The 23159-nt window shown below is 28.9% G+C and overlaps 1 protein-coding gene across 3 annotated transcripts in view; it reads right to left on the reverse strand.

The window, feature by feature from the left end:
* The window catches only part of LOC144854803 (uncharacterized), a 49423-nt gene extending 26980 nt beyond the window's left edge, over positions 1-22443 (reverse strand). For all 3 annotated transcript variants that reach the window (XM_078712790.1, XM_078712791.1, XM_078712789.1), the window contains exons 1-4: positions 22313-22443; positions 19785-19882; positions 15095-15221; positions 4683-4789 (exon numbers count right to left, since the gene is read on the reverse strand). In XM_078712790.1, coding sequence (XP_078568916.1) covers positions 4683-4789; positions 15095-15221; positions 19785-19868 — 318 coding nt within the window. In that variant the 5' untranslated portion in view covers positions 19869-19882; positions 22313-22443. The remainder of the gene's footprint in view (positions 1-4682; positions 4790-15094; positions 15222-19784; positions 19883-22312) is intronic.
* Positions 22444-23159: the final 716 nt, after the last annotated feature.

Here is a 23159-nt window from a genome sequence, read left to right on the forward strand (position 1 = left end):
AAGTGAATACAAAGACAATCGATACTAGCTTTATGAAAGTTATAAACGGAGTGTGAAAAAAGTTATGACTCCATTTTTAGTACTTTTTTTTTATCTGTGTAAAATATTGAGTATACAAAAATCTTCAAAAAGAAAATAGAATACATTTCTTTAACAAAGTTTTAACTCCATTTTTAGTAGTACATTTTTTTTATCTGTGTAAAATGTTGCGTCTACAACAATCTTCAAAAAGAAAATTGAATACATTAGTTTTAAAAAGTTATAACTCCATTTATATTTTGTGTACTCAAACTAAATATTAAAATCTTGAGGAAGAAAATTGAACACAGTATTAATATAATTGCAAGTTTTGCTGGTATTATTATGTTGTCTCCAATGTTTAGCTTCTGAAATAATTATCAACCTACCATGTAAAAAAGTGAATTTATACACATATAATGTATTTAAAGATACAGATGTTTCACAACATAAAAAAAAGTGCTTTTATCTTCTTTTATCTTCTTTTTTTTTATAAATTTCAAAGTTCATTTATTTAAAGGTTTATTTACAAATACTGTTTTGATACAAAATATTAAATAAAAATCAATAATATATAAATTTATATTACAACTTAATATAAATAGTAATAAACTGTAGGTCATATTTATTTATAATTATAACAAATAATTTATGCATAAACTTTTTTTATTTAATAACTTACACGCGAAGAAAACTTACCCTAGCGTGAACGCTAGCAACTGTCATTGCGGTATTTAGTATTATCCAAAATTAATCCTAAGTTAAAATGTATAGAGTTGATATTAATAAATCCTTATATGCACATCTGGAAACAAACATGTGCGAACAGAAAGGTATAAAACAGTGTTCAATATAAAGTACTGTATCCCTGAGATATAGATAATATTGTAATATTGAAGAGTACAAAGTCCTCTCTGCCTCAGATCTCAACGACCAATCAGAATGTTCCATTTATGAATAGGTTTATTCCATTACTTGTGAAAACAAGCTATTGATTCCCAACTAACGCTGCAGTATTTTTAACAACATGGATTGGCCAATCACTGAACAGCTTTCTGAATAAGTTTATTTACCCACTTGTGTCCATTACCTATCAGGCTCACAACTAACAATGTACCTTAATTAGTGAGCCAATCAGATATAAGTATTCCCTTTTCACATAATAACTAACAATGGTTAGGTTTAAGTTGATTGATGTCTGTATTGTGTGGAGTATATTAAACTAAGGGTATAATTAATAGTATGCAATATGGTATAGGAAGTGACTAGAAATCACACTAGGTATCACAATAAATACAAAGTGAACTTGTTTTCTTTGAAACTTTGTAGAAAAGATTTGAACCATATTGAAAATCAAGCCATACAACTGTAATATAATAGATTTTGCTTTTTTCCAAAAATTATTAATACTTTAAAACCAGATTTTGGCTACACACGTAATTGATCAACTGGAAATCTATTACTGCTCGTATAGAAACATTATGGGGCTAGATCTCCTAAAAACAGACCAATCGCATAAGCTGTATAATCATTAAAAAATTGATATTTTATAAATTAAACAACTTATTTTAATGTTAAGTATAAAATTTATGTAAACACACACATTTGATGTTATATATTTTATAATAAAATGACTTAATTTTAAGTGCAAACTATAATGGTGCTTAAGAACAGTATTTCATTTCACAAACATTTCATATAATATTCTCGTGTTTCATTTCTTATTTTAAAATCAATCAAATCAAGTTTGTTGGTAAATCTTATAATCTCACATAACAAATTCAACAATATTACAATTTTAAAATTACTTTCTCTGGCATACTTTACTACATTCTGCATACTGGCTTGCTAGAAAACTATATACAAACTTTGAATCCATATTTCACAGCAGAACTAAAGATTTATCTAATTTTATTTATTGTAATACAAATCAAATATAGTACAGTCTATCATTCATTCATTCATCTTTTATTTTGGAAAAAAAAAAATTCTCCATAGCTCAATATATAGCTATAATAATAGTAATATTTTTAAAGTTAGAATTCATTAAAAATGCATTTTTAATAATTAAATTTATGAATGAATATCAACATATATTTGCACATGCTCATTTTGGCTTGTTCATTATTATTTTTTATTAAAATAAATTTCAATTAAACCATATTGAAATGTATAAAAACTGGTATTTTCCTAATTTTCTTGCAATGTTATTGTTATTATTAAGCACATTGAAACTTTATCATAATAATCAATATATTTAAGGATAAATTAATATTTAATTATTAAACAAAGCAAAGGTTAAATGAGATATATTTTTAAGTGGAATTATTTATTATCTTCCCTATTGTATGAATGGTAGAGTCTAAATAGATTTGGTAATTTAAATTGAACAACAAAGTATCAACAAAAGACTTGGCATCACTTTTATAAATCACCGTTAAAACCTAATGCTAAATTATTGATCCAGAATATTTTCACCTTGATATGAATACAATAAAATTCTCACTTCTTGCATTTGAAAAATTAAATATAACCTTTTATGTTGATTGTGAATTCTGAAAGGAAACAATCAATACACAACAACAAAATCTTTTAACTATTTCTTTCAATTTTTTTTTCTGATTTTTTTCTGTAACAGTGCATTTAGACTTCAATGCATCTGGTGAACATTTGTATAATTATTATTTAATCTTCTTATAAATAAAAATAATTTTTCTGCTTTTTACTTTATTATTGTACAGCAACTTTTTCAGGTATAATAATAAATTTTAAAACAAAACCTCTATATCAGCGGCACTCGTGTCAAATGATGCATCCATAAAGAATGAGTAAATAAAAACTTAAAACAACAAATCAAAAAGAAATTAAATGAACAAATTAAATGTACAGATTAAATTTAAAAACACAAATGTGTATTATATTCAAAGTATATACACTCAACTCTCCCAATACCAGACACCTTTGGGCTGGCCTAATATATCCGGTTATCATGTCTCGGATATTGGGAGAGTTTTTGGTTTTCAGAGAGTCCGGTATTGAGAGAGTTTTTGGTTTTCAGAGAGTCTGGTATTGGGAGAGTTTCTGGTTTTCAGAGAGTCCGGTATTGGTAGAGTTTCCGGTTTTCAGAGAGCCTGGTATTGGGAGAGTTTTTGGTTTTCAGTCCGGTATTGGAAAAGTTGACTGTAAATCATAAAAACATTAGTATGCTAGAAGTCAACTATTAATCACAAATTCTAAATTATGAGGATTAAAACAGCAGTGTTAATCTGTGCTGTAAAACCATTAGTCGTTGAGCTCATGTGAATAATAATATCCTTTAAGTTGTTTCTTAATGACTTTGGCTAAAGTATAGATAATTATATTTTGTGCTAACTTCATTAAGCCAGTGATAGCTTTATGCATCACTTTGACTATTATTCATCAAGTCTAAAATGTTTATAAATTACTTATACGCAACAGACATGTTAAAAATCAAATTTAAAATTCAACTAGAACTCATTTACAAAAAGGAAAAAAATTAATGATTTTAAAGCTTGTAGAAGTTAGTTTATTTCTACAATAAATTCTACAATTTCTGGCCCCCATATATGTAAAAGGATTCCACAGCATCAGATATCACTAAGTTAAAAAAACTCCTAAAATCACACTTTTTTCATAACGTTGCTTAACATAAACATTTAGTATTAAAGGCGCCTTAAAATTTGTTAATAAGGCACAATTTAAATGGTTTATGTATTATAAAATATTATCAGCATTTGTACCCCATAATAATAACCCATACAACTAGACTTGGATCTTCACACTTCAAATAAATACAATATTCCAATTTTTATTATATAAATCAATTTGTTGAATAATTTAAATACAATATGCAAATTAAACAAATTGATTATAAAGAAGAATAAACAATTTCTAAGGAAACCACTTTATTGTTAGAAATTTATAGTATTGTTGCTATGGTTAGCGTACAATATCTAAATAACATTGTAAAGCTAAAACAGACAAAACATATCAGCTAAACTTGGGGAGAGAACAACATTTGATTAAAAAGATTGTTATCCCTCAAATTGTTGTTATTTTTATGACTTATGACCTACATTATTCAAACATTTCAATGTTTACAAAGTTTATTTACTTTGTGTGAACCATACCATCTGTTTATTCTCATACTTTGTTTTGTAAAACTGTACACTAGTATTTCTTTGTATCTGCTAAATAAATACAGTAGTACATTTTTAAGTTCACACATGTTAATCTTTTATTCAATCGTGCAACTTTTGTAACCGTTGAATGCATGATGAATATTGCAGACTCTGTACTTGTATATCTACTCAGTGTTATTAAGATGTAACTTTTGAAAATATCATTTAACTTATACAGAGATAAAACACACCCCTAAAGCTCTGTCTACACTATCAAACTTTATGTGACAAAACAATTTTGATGTGCCCATATATGGACATCATGATGTCATATCATTACCATATTTGGGCATATCGCTACTATATTTGGGCACATCACACTTTTTTTGTCAAACTAGTTTGATAGTGTAGACAGAGCTTTATACTTTCACCAAGCAACCCACTTGATTAACTACTTTATTTTTCCACCGTATAAAAAAATTCATAATCAAATAGACAATGTGACTGGAGAGGGAGACTTACTTTGGGTACATCTACGTCCTGTTCCCGATTAGGGAGATTTGCAACATCTTTATCTCCTTGTCGGGTCCTCATACGGCCGGGAGATTCTGTCGATCTACCAAAGTCTTCTGAAAATACAAACAATATAGACGTTTTTTATTTCACATTTTAAATTATTTATTATTATTAAACAAATATGTTTGTGCACTATACATTTATTTCCCAAATAATGTATCCATTTTTCGAGTAAACTTTATAGAAAATTTGGGTATATAAAACTTCATCCTATTTTTCACATCCAATATATCTTTAGCCCCTATGCAGTAATAGTAGTTTAAACTTTTAGTACAATTCATACGCACAAAATATAGAGTATGATCACAAGGTTGGTGTATCGTTATATTTATGTTAAAAAATATTATTTAACAATATTAAATTTATCTCGATGGAACTTTACAACCAATCCAAAATAAGTCAGTTACTAAATAACAACTATTCTAAGAAAGAGCATAGAAAATGTTCAACATTTCTTACACTGTAAGTAACTGCGGAATATTGATAGCATAGACTATGAACACTATTTATGCGCTACTAAAAATGGCTACCAATAAAGTCGAAGTCAATACTTGGCGGACGAAACAAGACAAAACATCTCTGAAGCAGTCATTCAATTACTATTCCTTTGCAAACTTCATCTAATTAAAGTAGGTTTCCTAGGCAACCTAGAGTCATGTTACGCTCCAGTGATTTATAGCGCTTGTTGTAGTAGAATTTAGGAAAAGATCGAGAATCGATGAATAAGTATTGCACGATAAGAATTAAGAGTTTTAGAAGAAACTAACTGAGACTATGCGTCATCTTTCTATATATTAATAACAATCTACAGTATATAATTATTAAAATTATTGATTAAATTATTCTATATGTATTATTACTACTACGTATATCGCAAGTAATTTATTACAAAATAAATTAAAAGGAGGATGCAATTTTGGTAAATAAGAAATTAATTTAAATGATTAAAAATAAGTAGATATTAGGATAATACTGTTATATAATTTGATTCTAATATTTTATAAGTTAAATCTACCATTATTTTTATATTTATAGAATCACAAAAAAATTCAACAAATTTAATAAAACAAACAAAAGGAACAAAGTTTTTTTTTCTTCACTTTGGTTTGGGGTGTCCCACATTTATTTTCATATACATAAATATACAGACTAAATAAAATAGGCTTAGTACACTACACTATCAGTGTCTATTGTTATCTTCTATTATATTCATTTTCTCTTTTTTAATTAATTAATTTTTATTTCATGTAAACATATTTGCATACCCATCTTCTCTATGCTTCATACGGAATAGAATTTTATTTATATGGATTAGCTTTTCTATAGCATATTAAATTAACATTTAATAAATATATTTTTATAAAGTTAACATTCCTGCAACTTCATTATTGAATTGCTTAACTTTTGACATGACAAAAATGGTGCGTGCGTTGCAATTCTTTTTCTATAAACCAATCAATATTTGTCTATGAATATAAAATGTATAGAAGTATCTAAACACCTGCCAGGGATATTGTATAGACTGTGGGTTTGAAATTTGCATTCTTCAAAGAAAATATACTAAAAACGGAATAAACCATTAACTTATACACAATAACCGCCAAAATTAAACTTCACCGAAACAGATGTCTGGTTTTCAGAATATAGAATATTAAAAGTAAATTCTGCGATTATTTCCAACTTAAGAAAGAAGTTATGGTCGTGGAAATAGTTTCGGGAAAATTGACTATACTATTAAAACCTTAACAATACACATAGGTGGGGCAATCAAGAAGTACTAAGCACAATAGATATTAATGTAAACAAAATTATTATTAAAAACTTCATTATAAATATAAAATATATTCTATTACTGAAATAAAGTATACCATCAGGTTTGAAAAAGATGAATACTGTACAGTGCTATTATTAAACTCTACAAACAAAGAGGTAGTATTTACAACTATATACTGTACAGATTAACTATAGGCCCAGCATTATTGGAAACCATATTTACCTTGTTGCCATTTACACTACGATTAATCAATATTTTTGTATTTGCTTTAATATGACAAAGCAAGTGAAGCAACTAATGTGAAACATCTTTACAAACTTATTTTGTAAATTGTTTGGTGTTCTGTTCCAATGAATTATGTTTTCAAATATAATGTTTGTTAGAATAGTTCTCTTTTTAATTAAATTTAAATATTTGACTAGGAAAAACTTTACTGATTTTTCAATGGTAAAACAGCAAAGAGAAGCTGTAATCGCTTTAAACTTTTTAGAAGAATAATAATACATTTAATGATTAATTTTTATCATATAAACTCTAGTACGAACCCTTCCGGTGACTTTTCCAAACTGGAAGACTTAACGAGTATCACGGTATTTAACGGTCCGGTTTGCCCAGTAAAACCGCTTAGGATTACAACACGGCCATCTCAGAAAGTAAAGTCAAAAGAAGACACAGTAATAAACAATTTGAAAAACATATTTTTAGATTTATTTATCTAAAAAATCTATTATCGTTATAAAAGTACTGTAAATTTAATTGTTTTCACTTTCTCAAATACTCAAAACTATCTTCCAAGCAGTCCGGAATCGAAATTGCGAAATATTAAACTCGGCAACGCCCACAAGAGTTGATTGTTGTAATGCTATTTACCAAACTACTCTAACAAGACTTTATTTCAATTTGTTAATTAAGTTTTGAATATCAAGGGAGACGATGTAATACTTTGTACATCTTTCTCGCATCTACTTAAAACTAATGAGTCATTAGAATAACACGCTTTGGTAAGCACGTTACCATGATTACCAATAGAGTTTTAAAACATCCAGCTAAAATTAAAGTTATCCATATATGGAACAATTAACTACTGTATGTTGATACTTTAATTATATGAAGGAAATAAATTGTGAAAAAATAGTAAAATATAATAGTAAAAAAAGCTTAAATGAGTAAAAAATCAAATTAATACAAATATCAACTGATAATATCGCAATTTTGTAATAAATGTTAAGGTTTTATTTTATTCCTTTTTGACACTCTCAGTTAAAGGTTGAGGCCCCAGTATACAACTCAGAAAAGAATTTTTAAAAAATAACTGATAAATATAATGTATACACCACGTGCCACACCTACATAAATATAAATTTTAAATTAGACAACAACAAACATTTCTCTGGATTTGGTGGTGGCTATATATATAGCATTAAAATAATACATAATTTGTTCAGTCTATCAATATGGAATTTCTTATATTAAATGTCATGCAGTTATATTCACTATTTCTGCATAATTATTATTTATTTTTATTACCAAAAGAACTGAAAATACCAAGTCAAACCAGCTGTTTTATTATAATAAGTATAAAGTGAATATTTTATTAATTATGAGCCACGTTCAATCAAACAATGTTTATTAAAAAAGAAAGTTGGTATTGTATTATTAATCAAATAGAGAAAACTGCTAATTTAAATAGTCATATTATGGTGTTTATAAAATAATAGTTTTTTTTTGCCAAACCAGTTATCAAATTGCCAACTTCAGCTGCAATATAAAATAATGGTTATTTTATTGACCTTGAAGAAAAAAAAATCATTCTTTAAATAAGTTTTTTTTTAACAATATTCAAAGTATTACACCTACTTTAAAGCATCTTTGTCTTTTAAGCTCTGTCTACACTATCAAACTTTATGTGACAAAAAAAATGTGATGCCCATATATGGACATGATGATGTCATATCACTACCATATTTGAGCATATCACTACCATATTTGGGCACAACACATCACACTTTACACAACTTTATTCTTTCTACATAATCCACCCATTACTTGTTGACACCTAAAAATACTCGCAATCGCATATTTTTTTTTTTGTTAATCCAGAAGGCATGCTTGGCAATTCTAGCAGATTCATTTTAATAAAGTTACTGAATTATAAAGCGATATATAAAAAAATTTTAAAAAAATATGGTAGAAATAATATAATAAAATAAAAACCTATAGAGAAAATAAATTAAATATAGATTAAAAATTGGTGATTGATTGATGTGCAAAATCATTTTTACAAAAAGAAACTAATTCTTTTACTAATATCTTTAACTATAATACCATGGACAAAAATAAACTACTTAGTTAATGTTGAACTAGAAAACAAAACAGATATAAAGTGCCAGTATCAGACCAATATTGACGAAACATACAATCTCCATATTAACCGCAAACCAGGCATTTACTAATTAATATGCTAATGAGTTTTAAAAATTCAATTTCCACGGCTAAAGATTTCACACACAACACAACTAACTTAAGTACCCTACTCTACAGGAGGTTTAAACACTGCAAGAAGCTACACATCATGAGCCAAACACAATCACATTGCTGGCTGTTACCGCTGAATATGATAATGACTAGTATTTACGTTACAGACACTGCTAAATGTCGTCGTGTACTCCTTCGTTAACTAATGCAGCTCCACCGCTATTAACTCTTCGGCCATATTGAGAAAAATTAGTGAACTTTACTTTCACAAGGAGGAGTAAGTGTGTTTGCGTGCATGTGTACGCTTCGACACAGCTTATTTTCACAGCTTAATTAATCAAGCAAAAACTCTACTCTATTATTGCTAACCACTCATCCATGTAACCAACACAATTTTTTACTGTTGGGCTAAAAAATATTCACGATATTTATGCTTAAAGTTTTAAAAATTCACATCCTAACACCGAATATAACCTTGACTAACCAACTTCCTTAGCTACTGTATTCAGCCCCTAAACCACCTGCTAAATAATCCATTATTAATATTCACAACTTACAATTATTATATTATGTTGAATTCAAGTTTGTCAGAAAACCTTTCACCAAGATAAATTGCCTACAATTTAGAACTTTCTAATTCAGTAACAAGCGAAAACAACAAACTGGTGATGGAATAGTGCAGGTACTTTGGTATTACGTACTGCATAGTAAACACACCTACTTTGCATAGTAATTGCAAAGTTTAATCAATCCAGTGACAATCAATACCAGAATCAAACTGTTTTTACTCACCTCGTCGATTCAAATTCTTTGTGGAGTCAACTACTCCACTGCTACCACTACTAATAAATTATCTAATCTCCTATATTATCCTGTTGAAAGGCTTACTATTCAACTTCCACTTGTTTTAATATTGTTACTCCCTCTCAACAAAGAACAAACATTAATAGTATGATCCATCTGCTGTATAAAACCCCTACAGCACAGAAAGAATTATGGACATAATAACTTAGTAATAACTAAGTGTAGTTGATTCCATTTTTGGTAGAGGGGTGGTAACTTTATACTTTTAGAAACTTACTTTATAGCTACTGAAAATGTGGTATTAACATACAAATCAGATGTTTTTATGCTAATAACATGTATAAAAATATGGTAAAAAGTGAATTTGATTGATTTATCAAACTTTTTTTTTACAAAAATAAAACAAACATTGTATATTAAAAGATACCAACAGGAATATGTATGACAAGTGCCAGTCATGTTTAATTGATTTGTATAAACTTTTAATTTTAAAAACATAAAATATGAAAGATATTCTATAGACAGAATTATTTAAAACTTTAACAAACTATATATGGACCAGTATATATATAAAAAATACATAACTTTTTCTAAATACCTGCCATTGTGATGTCATATTTCATATCAAATAATATAACAACTGTTGTACGGTGCTTTGATTATACATTAGTTACATGTGTTAAGAATACATTTATTTGTTTTATATTTAATTTCTAAATAAAATCCCATTTTCGACAATAAATTATTATTTGATAATGCCATGAAATAATATTAATTTTAATGTTTAATTTCATATAATATTTTCACTACATCATAACTACTTTCAATAAAAAGTGAATATTAAAAAAGTAACTTTTATGATTAAAATATTATAATTTTTTCCAATGAAAACCGATTAAAGCATCATTAAATGTACATAGTACAAAGGTATAATTGTTTGTGATGAGTATTTCTACCATTGTCTGAATAATTGTATTATCATGCAAATCACTTTGACAATAAAACCTCGTCAAATTGTGAATACAGACATTATTTTACCGACTCCACCTACTTCCACATCTATCCTGCTCATAAAGTAGAAATTATTAAAATAGAAAGACTTCAAGGCCGATTTACAATTTGTAGAAATTAACTAGTAAATGTATGCCAAGAAGGACAGACTTTGATGGAGTTTGCATTCGCAAATGTATATCCTCAAATTTACAAGTCCATTTGCCCGATTGATCTCAAATGTTTTACAATTCAGAGAGGCTTAAGATATCATGCGTAGCGTACTAACAAATCAATATTCGTTTTGTATACACTTGTTTTTATAAGAACCAGAAAAAAACTAAAATTGCTCTTATGCTAATTGTTGGTTACATTGTATCATTTTGTTTTTATCATTGAAGATTCGCAAGAAATTTAACTACAGTACCAAGTTGTTACATCTAAAGCTCTACACTATCAAACTAGTTTAAGTGTGTTGTGCCCAAATATGGTAGTGATATACCCAAATATGAGAGTGGTATGACATCATCATGTCCATATACAGTATGGGCACATCACATCACACAAGTGCAGACAGAGCTTAAAGTTGAGAATACTGCGTTTGTTTTATATGATTATGACAAATTTATTGATCACTTAAAGAGGAACAATTTAAAACAGGAAACTTTTAGAAGGTTTAAGAACAGTTCTTGCCGATAAGTTTATTGAAACCCATTTCTGTTTGAAAAAAACTTATTCTCCTGCCTAAAAATTGTTAATTAAAGGTAAAAAAAGTGCATCACTGTGCCTGAAGTATTGCACTACTCAAGACGGCCAACTTGATTTTTAAAAAAAATGCTACATTTTAGTCATTCTACTTTTTAGGTAAAAAGATATTAAATATATATTATTTACAATCAATTTCATTACTTTCAAAGAGCCTTGAATTGTGAATTGAATTATCCTTATACTCTCATGGAACAAAATTATTACTAGAAAATAGTAAATATTGATAATGATTTATTTTATTTGTTGAGAAATTACTTCAAATAGTATACTGTATAAATAATGAATGTTTATGAGTGGAATGGTACAATTAATTTAATATATCATGTGACCCATAATCGACAGGAATCTATTTAGGTGTTATATAATTTGAAATAACACAAATTGAAATATAATACACAAATGAAATTACCAGGAAATTTGGCGTCTTATTGACAAAAAAATAATGTTACATCGAGGTAACATTTTTTTTTCACCCTCCCTTCAGATCATATCAATGCATTCTGGTATCTTTATTTAAATATGACTAGAGTTTACTTTAATTATGTGATAACCACAAAAAAAGTTACATCACTACATTGACGACGTTGGTATATTCTTCCAATCATGTCACATCCAATGGTTTGATAATTTACAATACTGTTGATTTTGACTTGGAATATGGTGAGCATAGTTTATTCTTAATTATTAAATCAGGTATGGCTTGATAGGTAGGTAAAACATTGGGGGCTTTTTTCAGTTTAATTTGATTAAACTTTTACAAAAATTAAAACCTAGAACATGCTGCTAAATCCAACTGGACAGCCTTTACAAACTTGTTAAGGAATGATTATTAAATTACTGAGTTAACCGGGGATTCATTCAAGTTTCGTAAACATCACTATAAGGATACTGAATAGCTGCAATGACATTCATTTTGTGACTGTACGTGTCAAACTATCATTAGTAAGAGAGCACTCAATACATTTAATCAAGTAACTAATTGGATTCTTGATAACATATCAAGAAGAAAAAAAACTTTTATTTCATTGAAAATATATTTATTATTTTTTTTCTTATTTTATTATAACTACATTAAAATTAATTTTACCTTCATGGTAAAAAATATTCAACTTGAATTTAGTGAAGAAATTTCTATTTCTCTAAAAACTACTACTAGTTTGACAAAAAAAAAGTGATGTGCCCAAATATGGTAGTGATCATACCCAAATATGGTAGTGATATGATCATCGTGTCCATATATGGGCACATTATATGGGCACATTACGTTTTTCTGTCACATAAAGTTTAATAGTGTAGACAGAGCTTAAGCAAAGCTTTCAAACTTTTGTTTAAACATTTGATTCTATTTTATTTTAAATTTATTAAAAAACCCTGTTAGATAATTTACTAGATCAAGCTAGCAATACCACCTGCAGGCTCATTTCATTTTTAAAAACATGAATCATAAGAAAAAGGATTTTTTTTTCTGTTTTATCTTCAAATAAGGTCTTCAAAATACCTTGATCATTATGCTCTGTCTACACTATCAAACTTTATGTGACAAAAAAATGATGTGCCTAAATATGGACATGATGATGTCATATCACTACTATGTTTGGTCATATCACTACCATATTTGGGCACTTTTTGTCAAACTAGTTTGATAGTGTAGAGAGAACAGATATCTGATAACGAATGCTGAATGAATCTTGTCCATACTGTATTTCCTATCTGCAACTATTTTATTTAAATTATATTTTATTTTAGCTCCCTAAAGCTTGGTTCCCACTTGGATGCAATGCCAGGACGGGCAACGCAATTGAGTGGACAGTTGGGATGACCATCCATTGTGCAGTGATTGGTCAAATACTTGCAGTGTGTTACTTTCAACATGAGGTCAAACCAAACATGCATTTCTTTTTAATTATGAAAACCATCCACCAGCTGATATTAAAAAAAGTTAATATTGTTTGATCTTATTTAAACCTTGATAACATAAGATACAAAAGCCTTGAACTTATACACACTACTAATTTCATGGCCAAAACAGAAATAGGTGAGGTTACTAAAACTGCAGTTTCAAGAAAAATTAATATGCAATAATATATTATGAACATCTAAGGGTTTAAAAAAATATAAAAGAATACAATTTTAAATTGAAATACGTATATATATTTTAGTAAAGTAAAAAAACACAACAAGCACAAACATTTCTGTCTAGTGATTGGTTGAAGTGGCATTGCATGATCAAGTATATTTTTACAATTTTCGAGCGTTGAGCGCATTGGACAAAATAGTTATTCACTACTCTACTCAGTAAATAGTGCCCTACTTTTTCAAACACATTCAAACAACAAACTCTCAAAGAAAAGAATATTTGTGTTTAATATTTTTAATCCATTCTGTACGAAGTGGTTAAATCTCACTGTTGGATATGAATGAAAATTAATATAGAGATAAAATACATGTTAAAACTTAAAACCATTGTATTGTAATTTTATAAGCGGTGAATAATTTTATTTGGCCGATTCATTAAAATAAAACAAGAGTTGCCTTCCATTATTATACAAACCCTATTTACTTTGCATACTACAACCAGGATACAAAGTAATTGTGGCCAACAACTAAATTAACGAACCTGGAATATCAATACAATACAAACATAGATGGCAGCAAACAGAATGTTTTGAAGTTTGGTATAACAAGCCAAATCAGATATACCATTATATTTTACAGTTTTGGAAAGATCCAGCCAAAAATAAAATAAACATTTCTCGGTAGGCCTACTTCAGAAAACTCTATAATTATGTTTTATCATGGGCCTACAATAAATCTAGAAGCCATATTTTGGCTGTGTGTGCTACATATTTCAGTATATATTTTATAAAAAGACAAAGCACTACATACATAATAATTATGATGATAATGATAATAATTGAAGCAATATAAAATATCTTTTGTTCTGTTTGCTGTTTATATTATTTTGTATGTCTTCTGTTTAAATTTTCTTATTTTCTTAAGGACCCCATTGGAAATAAGTCCTATAACAAGGACTTTCATGGGCTTTCCTTGCATCTTTAAGTCTGATTTTTTATTTTACTTTTTAAATTGTATTTTTAAATTGTAGTTAAGTGCAATTAAAAGAGATTTGTCAAAAAAGAATTTGAATAACAGTGAAGAAAAATTTTAAAAATGATTGAAATTATGTATGATATATTTTTAGTAGACTAACTTTTTAACTTGAATTTGTGTAATTATGTATTTTCCCATGTCATGTATTTTGAGATGCAAATAAAACACACCAAAACCAAATACTTCCATAAACCGGCGTCATGAATACTGTATGTATTGTATTTATTTATTTATTCTTTCTTTATTCTGCAGGCACTTTCAGTACTAGTGCACTGATTTTCAAAGTGGTACAGTAATTGGAAAAATCATAACAAACATAATAAAGTAAAGACAAAGAGTAATCAAAATAATAAATGAATGAATATCAATGTTATAGTAATTACCCATACAATTACAACAATATATAAAATGAAATAAGAAAAATATATGTAATTACCTGAGTCCTGGTTTGGTTTCTGGACCGGTGACTCCCTACGAGGAGAGTTTTTGGGTGAATTCTTTGGCGAGTTCTTGGGTGAATTTCTTGCAAATCTGAGCGATCTGCCTTCACTTGGTTCAATATTCTATAAAAAATAAAATTAATGATTCTTCAATATGTTTATTTTTTTCTACAAATTATATTTCAATATGCTACGACAGCAATACGCATAGGTGGGTAGGGGAAGAACATGAAAAGGGAGTGCGAATACTGTATAATAGTCTAATAATAATATTTACATAGTTTAAACATTCAAAGCACAGAAAGGAACTAAAACTGAAGTATTTTAATTCTTATCCTTTTCTGATCTCATAATTACAATCACACATTGTTATTGAATGTGAAAGAAAATAAAGTTATTAAACAGACTTTCTTTTTGCAGCTTAATATCTAAACAGGAACACCTTTCATGAAGATTTTTTTGTTTGTACTTTATCAACTTGGGGTTTCCAAGTGATTTTTAACAGAAAACTAAGTATTCTATTGTATTTTATTAAAGTTTTATCAGTAAAGTACTAAAATTCAATATTTTACACCAATGAACAGATTGTATTCAGATTCAATGGTGTGTGATACTAAAATATAATATATTATTTTATTATTATGATGTGCCACAATTGCAACAAGGGATCATCTCTCGGTGGTCTGCAAATCATTGGTGATCATCGTATGCTATCATCATCGGTGCTGTTTGAGGGCGTAATTCAATTTTTATCTTTTTCCTGTTATACCATACATATCAATAAATAATTTTACCTGACGATGTCAATGTGCAGAGAGTTAAAGATATAGAATGTTTTGTTTGGAAGCAATTTATCTGGAGGAATCATTTTATCAATGAATACTAAGCACTACAGAAATCTTTAACAGAATTTAGAATTAGTTACTGTTTCGTTTAATCAGGAAACAATAAAACAGCTTGAACTTTATTTTAATGATTAACCAAGACAAGATAAACAAAATCTAGAAGCCACAAAAAAATGTTTTAAAGAAAATGGACTCTTCCTCGATCATTTATTTATTTCAACAATATTTTACGAGGGTGGTCCATCCAGCCGAAGCTAATCATTAGGGACCCTCACAGAAATACATGACAGGACATAACATATAAAAATTAAATTTAAATAAATATAATTTATAAAGATAAAATAAAGCACAAACTATTTAGAATAAAAAATTAAATAAATAAATTAAATTAAATTGGCCCTCTCATAAGAAAAGATAGGAAAAAGGAAGTAACTAAACAAGAAGATGGTTCTTGAGCAGAAATTTGAAGGAAGAGTAAGATGAAGCAAGTCGTATATCTAAAGGATCATGCCTTGATAAAATAAAACTTTTAATTAATTTCACATGTATCAAAATAAACTGATTATAGGTACTGTAAAGAGGTTTTAATGACAATAAACTGTTGGTTAACAAATATCAAATTTGCGAAATTTACAAGGAAGTTTTTGTACAAACTTTTAGAAGAGTTTAACACAACTAACTTCCTGTATCGAACACATTGAAAAGGAACTTTTGTAATTGTTGATATGCAATGTAAAACATATTGAAATAAAAAATAAATATTTAAACTCTTTTGTTCATAATAGGAACTTTTCTGTTAGGTGTGAACTTTTAAAGTTCCTAATGCAACCCTGCCACAGCCTTTCCTGTGACCCTGGTAACACACCTTATTTTTACACATATTCATAAAGAACAATTTCACAAAATATCCCCAAATTGCCAATTACAGCTAAACAAGTATTTATAGTCATGTTTGCCATCGAAAAACAAACTTTTATACACTGTGGTCCCTGAATGAAACATATCAATTATCAATTGAAAATTTATGTGGAGACTCTATATTTAGTTAAATGTCTAAAAACAAAACACTATTTCCATTGTACAGAATAACGATTGAATAAGAGTTTAATGGTCGCATTATTAATCACATGATGGAGTTACTTTCTATTTTATTTTTAACCATATAAATGTTGTGTTTGTTTAAATCTGAAATTTGATAAAGTCATTCTATAACAACACTACAAGTCAATTGAATGGCGACTTTAGTAGTTTACCATGGATGGAGTGTGTAGTTACTAAACGTTTAGTACCATTTTAATAAAACAAAAGTAATTAGCAGATTGTTGCTGAGCACAAAGGTTTAACAATCGTCAAATACGCAAAATAAGTTTGCATAAATGGATGTTTTTGGCAACAAAAAGGGAGTTCTAACTTTGTGAGGTTGACTAGTTAGAGGTTATATAAGGAAAACAAAAGTACTTGGAAGTACTTAAAAAATACACCATGCTTACTATCATGTCTTTTTTAATGAAAGAAAAACGCTAAATGTATTCGCTAACTTTAATCTAGTATTAACTATTATTAATATAAAATTTGTATGCATGCAATATACTCACGATTGTTTGTCAATCAGTAACTATATACCAAAATGATATTCAAGAATATAGGAAACTTACTGGTATTATTCAAAAAACTTAGATAATAAAACAGAGTACCAGCAACAGTAAGCAAAGTAGAACAAGATTACTCGGTTTCAAACTTTATTAAACTTCCTCATAATGAATGCTATTATTTAAATTCACCTCCCCTATAACATAATGGAACAGTCCACTTATGCTTACAATCTAACTTTAGTATTGATGTACTAATGAAACTATAACAACAAAGGAGATTCCACGAAGCGACACCTGTGCAAAATAACATTGGAACAATACCACATGATACCAAGAATGATTTGGGACACTATCAGGTCAATTCTATAAAGTACCAACAATGCTAGGCCTGGTGTTTTTACATAAATTACAAGGCCTAGAACCATACTACCTGCATGTTCTAGAGACAAACTTTTATTTAAACTAAAAACCAAAAGTTATATATAAGTACAATAAACGATAGATACACATTATAGTTCAAAACAGCCACAAAATAAACATCTTCTACCGAAAGTACCAAAATGTTACGGAGGCTTCTGTGGACTAAGGTATACTATGCAGTGGCCACGAGAAATAAAGTGGTCCGGTTTTCGCAATAAAAGGGAACAATCTCTGTTTTTCAAGCCACTGGGTTGTCGAAGGCCTCTGTGAAATAGTGGTCAGGTTGAAACCTTACCAACCATACTGGTGGCTACGGCCCTGCTATTTGGTCAAAAACTGTTTTACTGTAGTCAGTATCAGCACAAACATTTTTATTGATGTGGCAAATATACAAAACAGGATATTATGATCATATACAAATGTTTATTTCTCTTTGTGTTTACCAAACAACATTTAAGTTGCAGTTTCATTCAGATAGTTAAACTTTCACTTTTTCAATTAACATCATTGGAGGCTACAGGTAGGAGTCTGCATACAAAAAAAATCCTTTATTATTCTTTACAGAGTAATTGTTGTATAGAGTTCTGCGGTGCTAACGTCACGACAGTAAGTGGCGCTGTGTGGACGGTAGCCAACCAAAAAATGCGTTCAACCTGTCTGAGTGACTCCTAGTTCACCAATGGTTTGGAATAGGCTTATTGAAGTAGTCATTTTAAAACTTAATAATTTTCAATACTAATTCAAAACTAAAATTTCATAAGATCACTAAACATTTTAATAATAATAATAAACTACAGTTTAGGTTTAAAAAAATCAAGCTAAGATACATAATTTGATAGAAACACAAATCAATAGTGTTTATCAACATATAGCATTGAACGCAGCGCCATCTACCGTTGTGACGTTACACTGCAGAACTCTATACTCAACTAATCCACTAATTGTCTATGTATGATTCACTATTTTACTGCATCTATTTTAGTTTTACACTTTGTTTACTCTGCTTTTTATTTGTATGATATTCTTTAAATGCCAGAAAAAACAAAGTTCTGACACAATTCCTTCAATCCTTTAAATTTAAAATTTACATGTAAAAATCACGAGACATTACATAAATATTTTTTTTCAATTTAAAGGTTATAGCAGGGAGATGCAACAAAAATTAAATGTTCATTTCACATCTTCCTGGTTATAGTTACAGTACTGAAAGTAAAGCTCTGGCTACGCTATCAAACTTTATGTGACAACAAAATGTGATGTGCCCATAATGGACTCGATGACGTCATATCACTACCATATTTGGGCATATCACCAACTTATTTGGGCATATCACTACCATATTTGGGCATATCACTAATACATTTGAGCACATCACACTTTTGTGTCAAACTAGTTTGATAGTGTAGACAGAACTTTAGAAATGGCAGATAGATTAATAAGTATTATAATGCTTCCAACAAATGGTAAATTAATAGTTTGTCCAGAAATAAGCTATCCAACAAAAGAGGGCTCACTACGTTCAAACTCAATTGCCAACACATGAGAATGGCATGCATGCATGATTAAAGTGCATTCCAAATATTATATTGAGACTGGACAGTTTATTGACTAATTCCCAGGACCAAAAACCGACCAATTGGCTGTAAAAATAGTGTAAATTACTTTAAATATTGTGCCAGAAGAATTTATAAGGCAAAATTAAATAAATGGCTAAAAATGTTTCACTCTTCACTCTTGAGGACGATCAAAGCATATTCATCGAAACGTCGAAAAACTCAACAAAACTAATATACGTGGTGTACTGCAAACTTATATCAATAAATACTTACTTTTGTTAAAACACGCCTCCTTTGTGGACTTGTCACATTTGATCGTAGTGACCGCTTCGGAGACTGCTTTTTTAATGATGACATTTTACCATGTGTCACTGAAAGGCAAACAAGCGTTTTTTTTAAATAAATTATTTAAAGATCAAATTTAACAAAGCGCACACATACTATATTTGAACGAAAATTATCTTTTAAATTATTTTTAGCATTATGTTCCTAGTGGTACAACAAGCATTTTGTACTATAAATTGTAGTAAATTTGAATGTAGGCCAGCTACAATCAACGGCAGGAATTTAAACTTTACTTAATGTATTATCATGCTGACTAAACAGAAAAAAAAAGCATGTAAATGTTAGTTTCAAGAATAGATCCTGTATTACATAGAAACAGTGAGCAATAATGACATGGCAAACATAAGACTTTCCACGAATTAAACAATAACAAATTCCCTAGATTCCAAATTGTGATGTTTTGTCCCACTGCCCATTCAACTCATCTGAATGTTCCATTCAATCCCTAAATTTACTAGCTTTTTTGTCTTACTACAGTTCTATTCAATCCCAAAAAATATGCCATTTTCAAAATGTTCAACGACAAAACAAAAAAATAAAATACAATATTTTGAAAACCAAATTAAGAGTTGATACCGAATATATATATATAATATAATGGCTATAAATTTTAACATTTAAACAGCACTCTACATCATTATTACAGTGTACTGGCTATGATATATCACCCATAATTGAGCCATCAGGGCCTGGACCTTACGACAAATGACTATTTCATGGTACTGTACATGGTGGTGAGCTAAATTATTACTATCCTTTCCCACTGAGGCTTGTGTGGCGACTATTTAATTGTTAAATGTATTTATTTTGGTCCTCAAGCTTAACTGGAAACTGAGGAAATTTGCATACGGCCCTCCATGGACACACAGCATCCAGCAGTGTAGGGCCTACCAGATCAGCACACCAGGAGAAAATCCCATACTCTTTGTTTAATAGTGTAACAAGTCCTTTAATGTGCACTATACTGTATGTTCACAGGACCAACGGCTTTATATCCCATCCCATTTTCAACAGAATGTCCCACTTTCAAAATCTCGTTTTTGAATACCATGGGTTGGAATGTCTTAACTATTTACATATGATCAACTTTTTAATTTTCACATCAGGTTTACAACCACACATCTCAATATGTGAGTGTGTAACTTAGTTTAGTTTTTTTTTTCCTGTCAATGTTAATCGACGCTATCGTTAACAATAATCGGCGATCTTCTACGTAAACATTGAAATGTTAACAATTTACAGGAAAAGGTACTCGCTATCGTTATCATTTCAACTTGATCGTTTTCAAACGATCGTCGTTGAACTGTTAACGATCAACGACGATAGCGTCAAATAACGTCAACAGGAAAACAGGCTTTAACCAGAAATAATAATTTAAACATTTAGATGATTTCTGACCAATAATAAGAAAATAACTGATTTTATAAAAAAAAGAGGTTTAAAAAAATACTTTTCATCATTTTGTGGTGGGAATAAATATATCATCCTAGATTTTAAAATGTTAAATCAACTTCTGAAATGTTTAAATAAATTTGGGAAAGATAGATAAAACTCTTAAATTAAATTTATAAATAATTTTACAATGATATAATCTTTAATTCTATTACTACTAATAAAATTAACAAGCTGTTCTACCACGTTTTTTTTATAGATGTACCAATTTTTTTTTTAAACAATTTTTTTTTTCTTATATGGAAGCAAAAAATCGTGCCTACATAATATATCCGTGAATTTTTCTCCCTCTGCAATTGTTGCTTGTAAATTGTATGATTTAGTTTCACACAGTCACAGGCGATACCTTTGTCAAGTCTGGATAAAAATAGAGGGAACCAACTTGTATACAATATTATACCATACATACAAATTTAGTTTTATACAGGATACACATTATAAAAATAACCAAAACAAATCTGATAAAGTAAAATTTAAAAAAAACAGGAAATACCAAACCCATATTATTAAGTATAAACTTTAAAACGCAAGTCGAGCAAAACAGCTTATTTCGTTCGATTGTAATCTTTAAGCCCTTACTCTAATGCACAGTAGGCTAGGCTTATTGATTGGTACGACCCAAGCCTGCTAAGTGTTTTATAACAGTGTAATTCATTTCGAAACTTCAAACAACAACTAAATATGAAGAGGCGTACGTTTTAAGCCTTTATATATTACCTATAATAAAAGTTCGTATGTTATCAGTAATGTTTCCCGCCTCCAGGAAGCAATAATAACACACCGTTGTTAGCAAATTGTTCCTACGACCATGTGGACCAGGAGTAGAGGCGCGGCGAAGCTGATAAGAACACTCTTTCTCTACCCTTCTACGAACTTAACGAGAATCCAACGAGAGTACGTAATAATTTCAGCCTAACACTGTGCTTAAGAACAAGGTCATTGTACCATTAAAGGTCATATGTCAACTCTATATATAATGTTTTTCATTCGTTGTTAATTCTTACCTTTATTATTTCAAAAAAGTAACTTTATTTCAAACTTTTCTACTAGTAAATATGTTCTTCCTACCAACAAGTTTCGCGACCTTCACAAAGTGGAAGTGTGCAAACTTTTTGGAAAGTAGGCCTATCCCATAATAGTGTAATAGAAGTTACTACGCATGAGCAGAACAATTAAGTATGGAACTTTGTTTACCAGCGAAACTTGGAACCACAAAGAACACTATATAAAATTTGTTTTTGTCTTTTATGGGTTCGTCCCACTTTTATTTCAATTTGATGTACAAATTATTGAAATATATACAAGTTCTCTATATATGCATATAATATGTATATTCTCTTGTATTATTAAAATTAAAAACAAAGGTCATGTTCTCCATCTTTTCTTGTCACATGCAAGTGATGTTTTTTTTTTTAGTGACATAGTATATTTAAAAATAAATAAATAAAATTTACAATTATTAAAACATTTACTTATGACCTACATACAGTATATATACAGACATGCTGAATATTGCGGAATTTATATATTATTACAATTGTCAAGGGTTACATTAACTATATAAAATTGATATAAAAAATAAACGGGAAAAATGTGATTTGATATATTTAAAAATGTAATGAGCTTGAATTTTTTATTTTTTTTCATTAAATTGAAATACGCAATATAAGGGTGTGAGAATCGATTATTCTTTGGCTTATACGTTATTCTATTGTTTTGTTGACACTTTTTGTTTGTTTTGTCTAAATAGTAACACGGTCTATTGAACACACTCTAGCACACATCTGCCGTCTTGGCAAGACAGGTTGACACTTTGCACACAAAAAAACCCAACTTTTAATTTGTTACGTC

This window comes from Antedon bifida, chromosome 10, assembly GCF_963402885.1.
Source record: "Antedon bifida chromosome 10, ecAntBifi1.1, whole genome shotgun sequence".
NCBI classification, from domain to species: Eukaryota; Metazoa; Echinodermata; class Crinoidea; order Comatulida; family Antedonidae; genus Antedon; species Antedon bifida.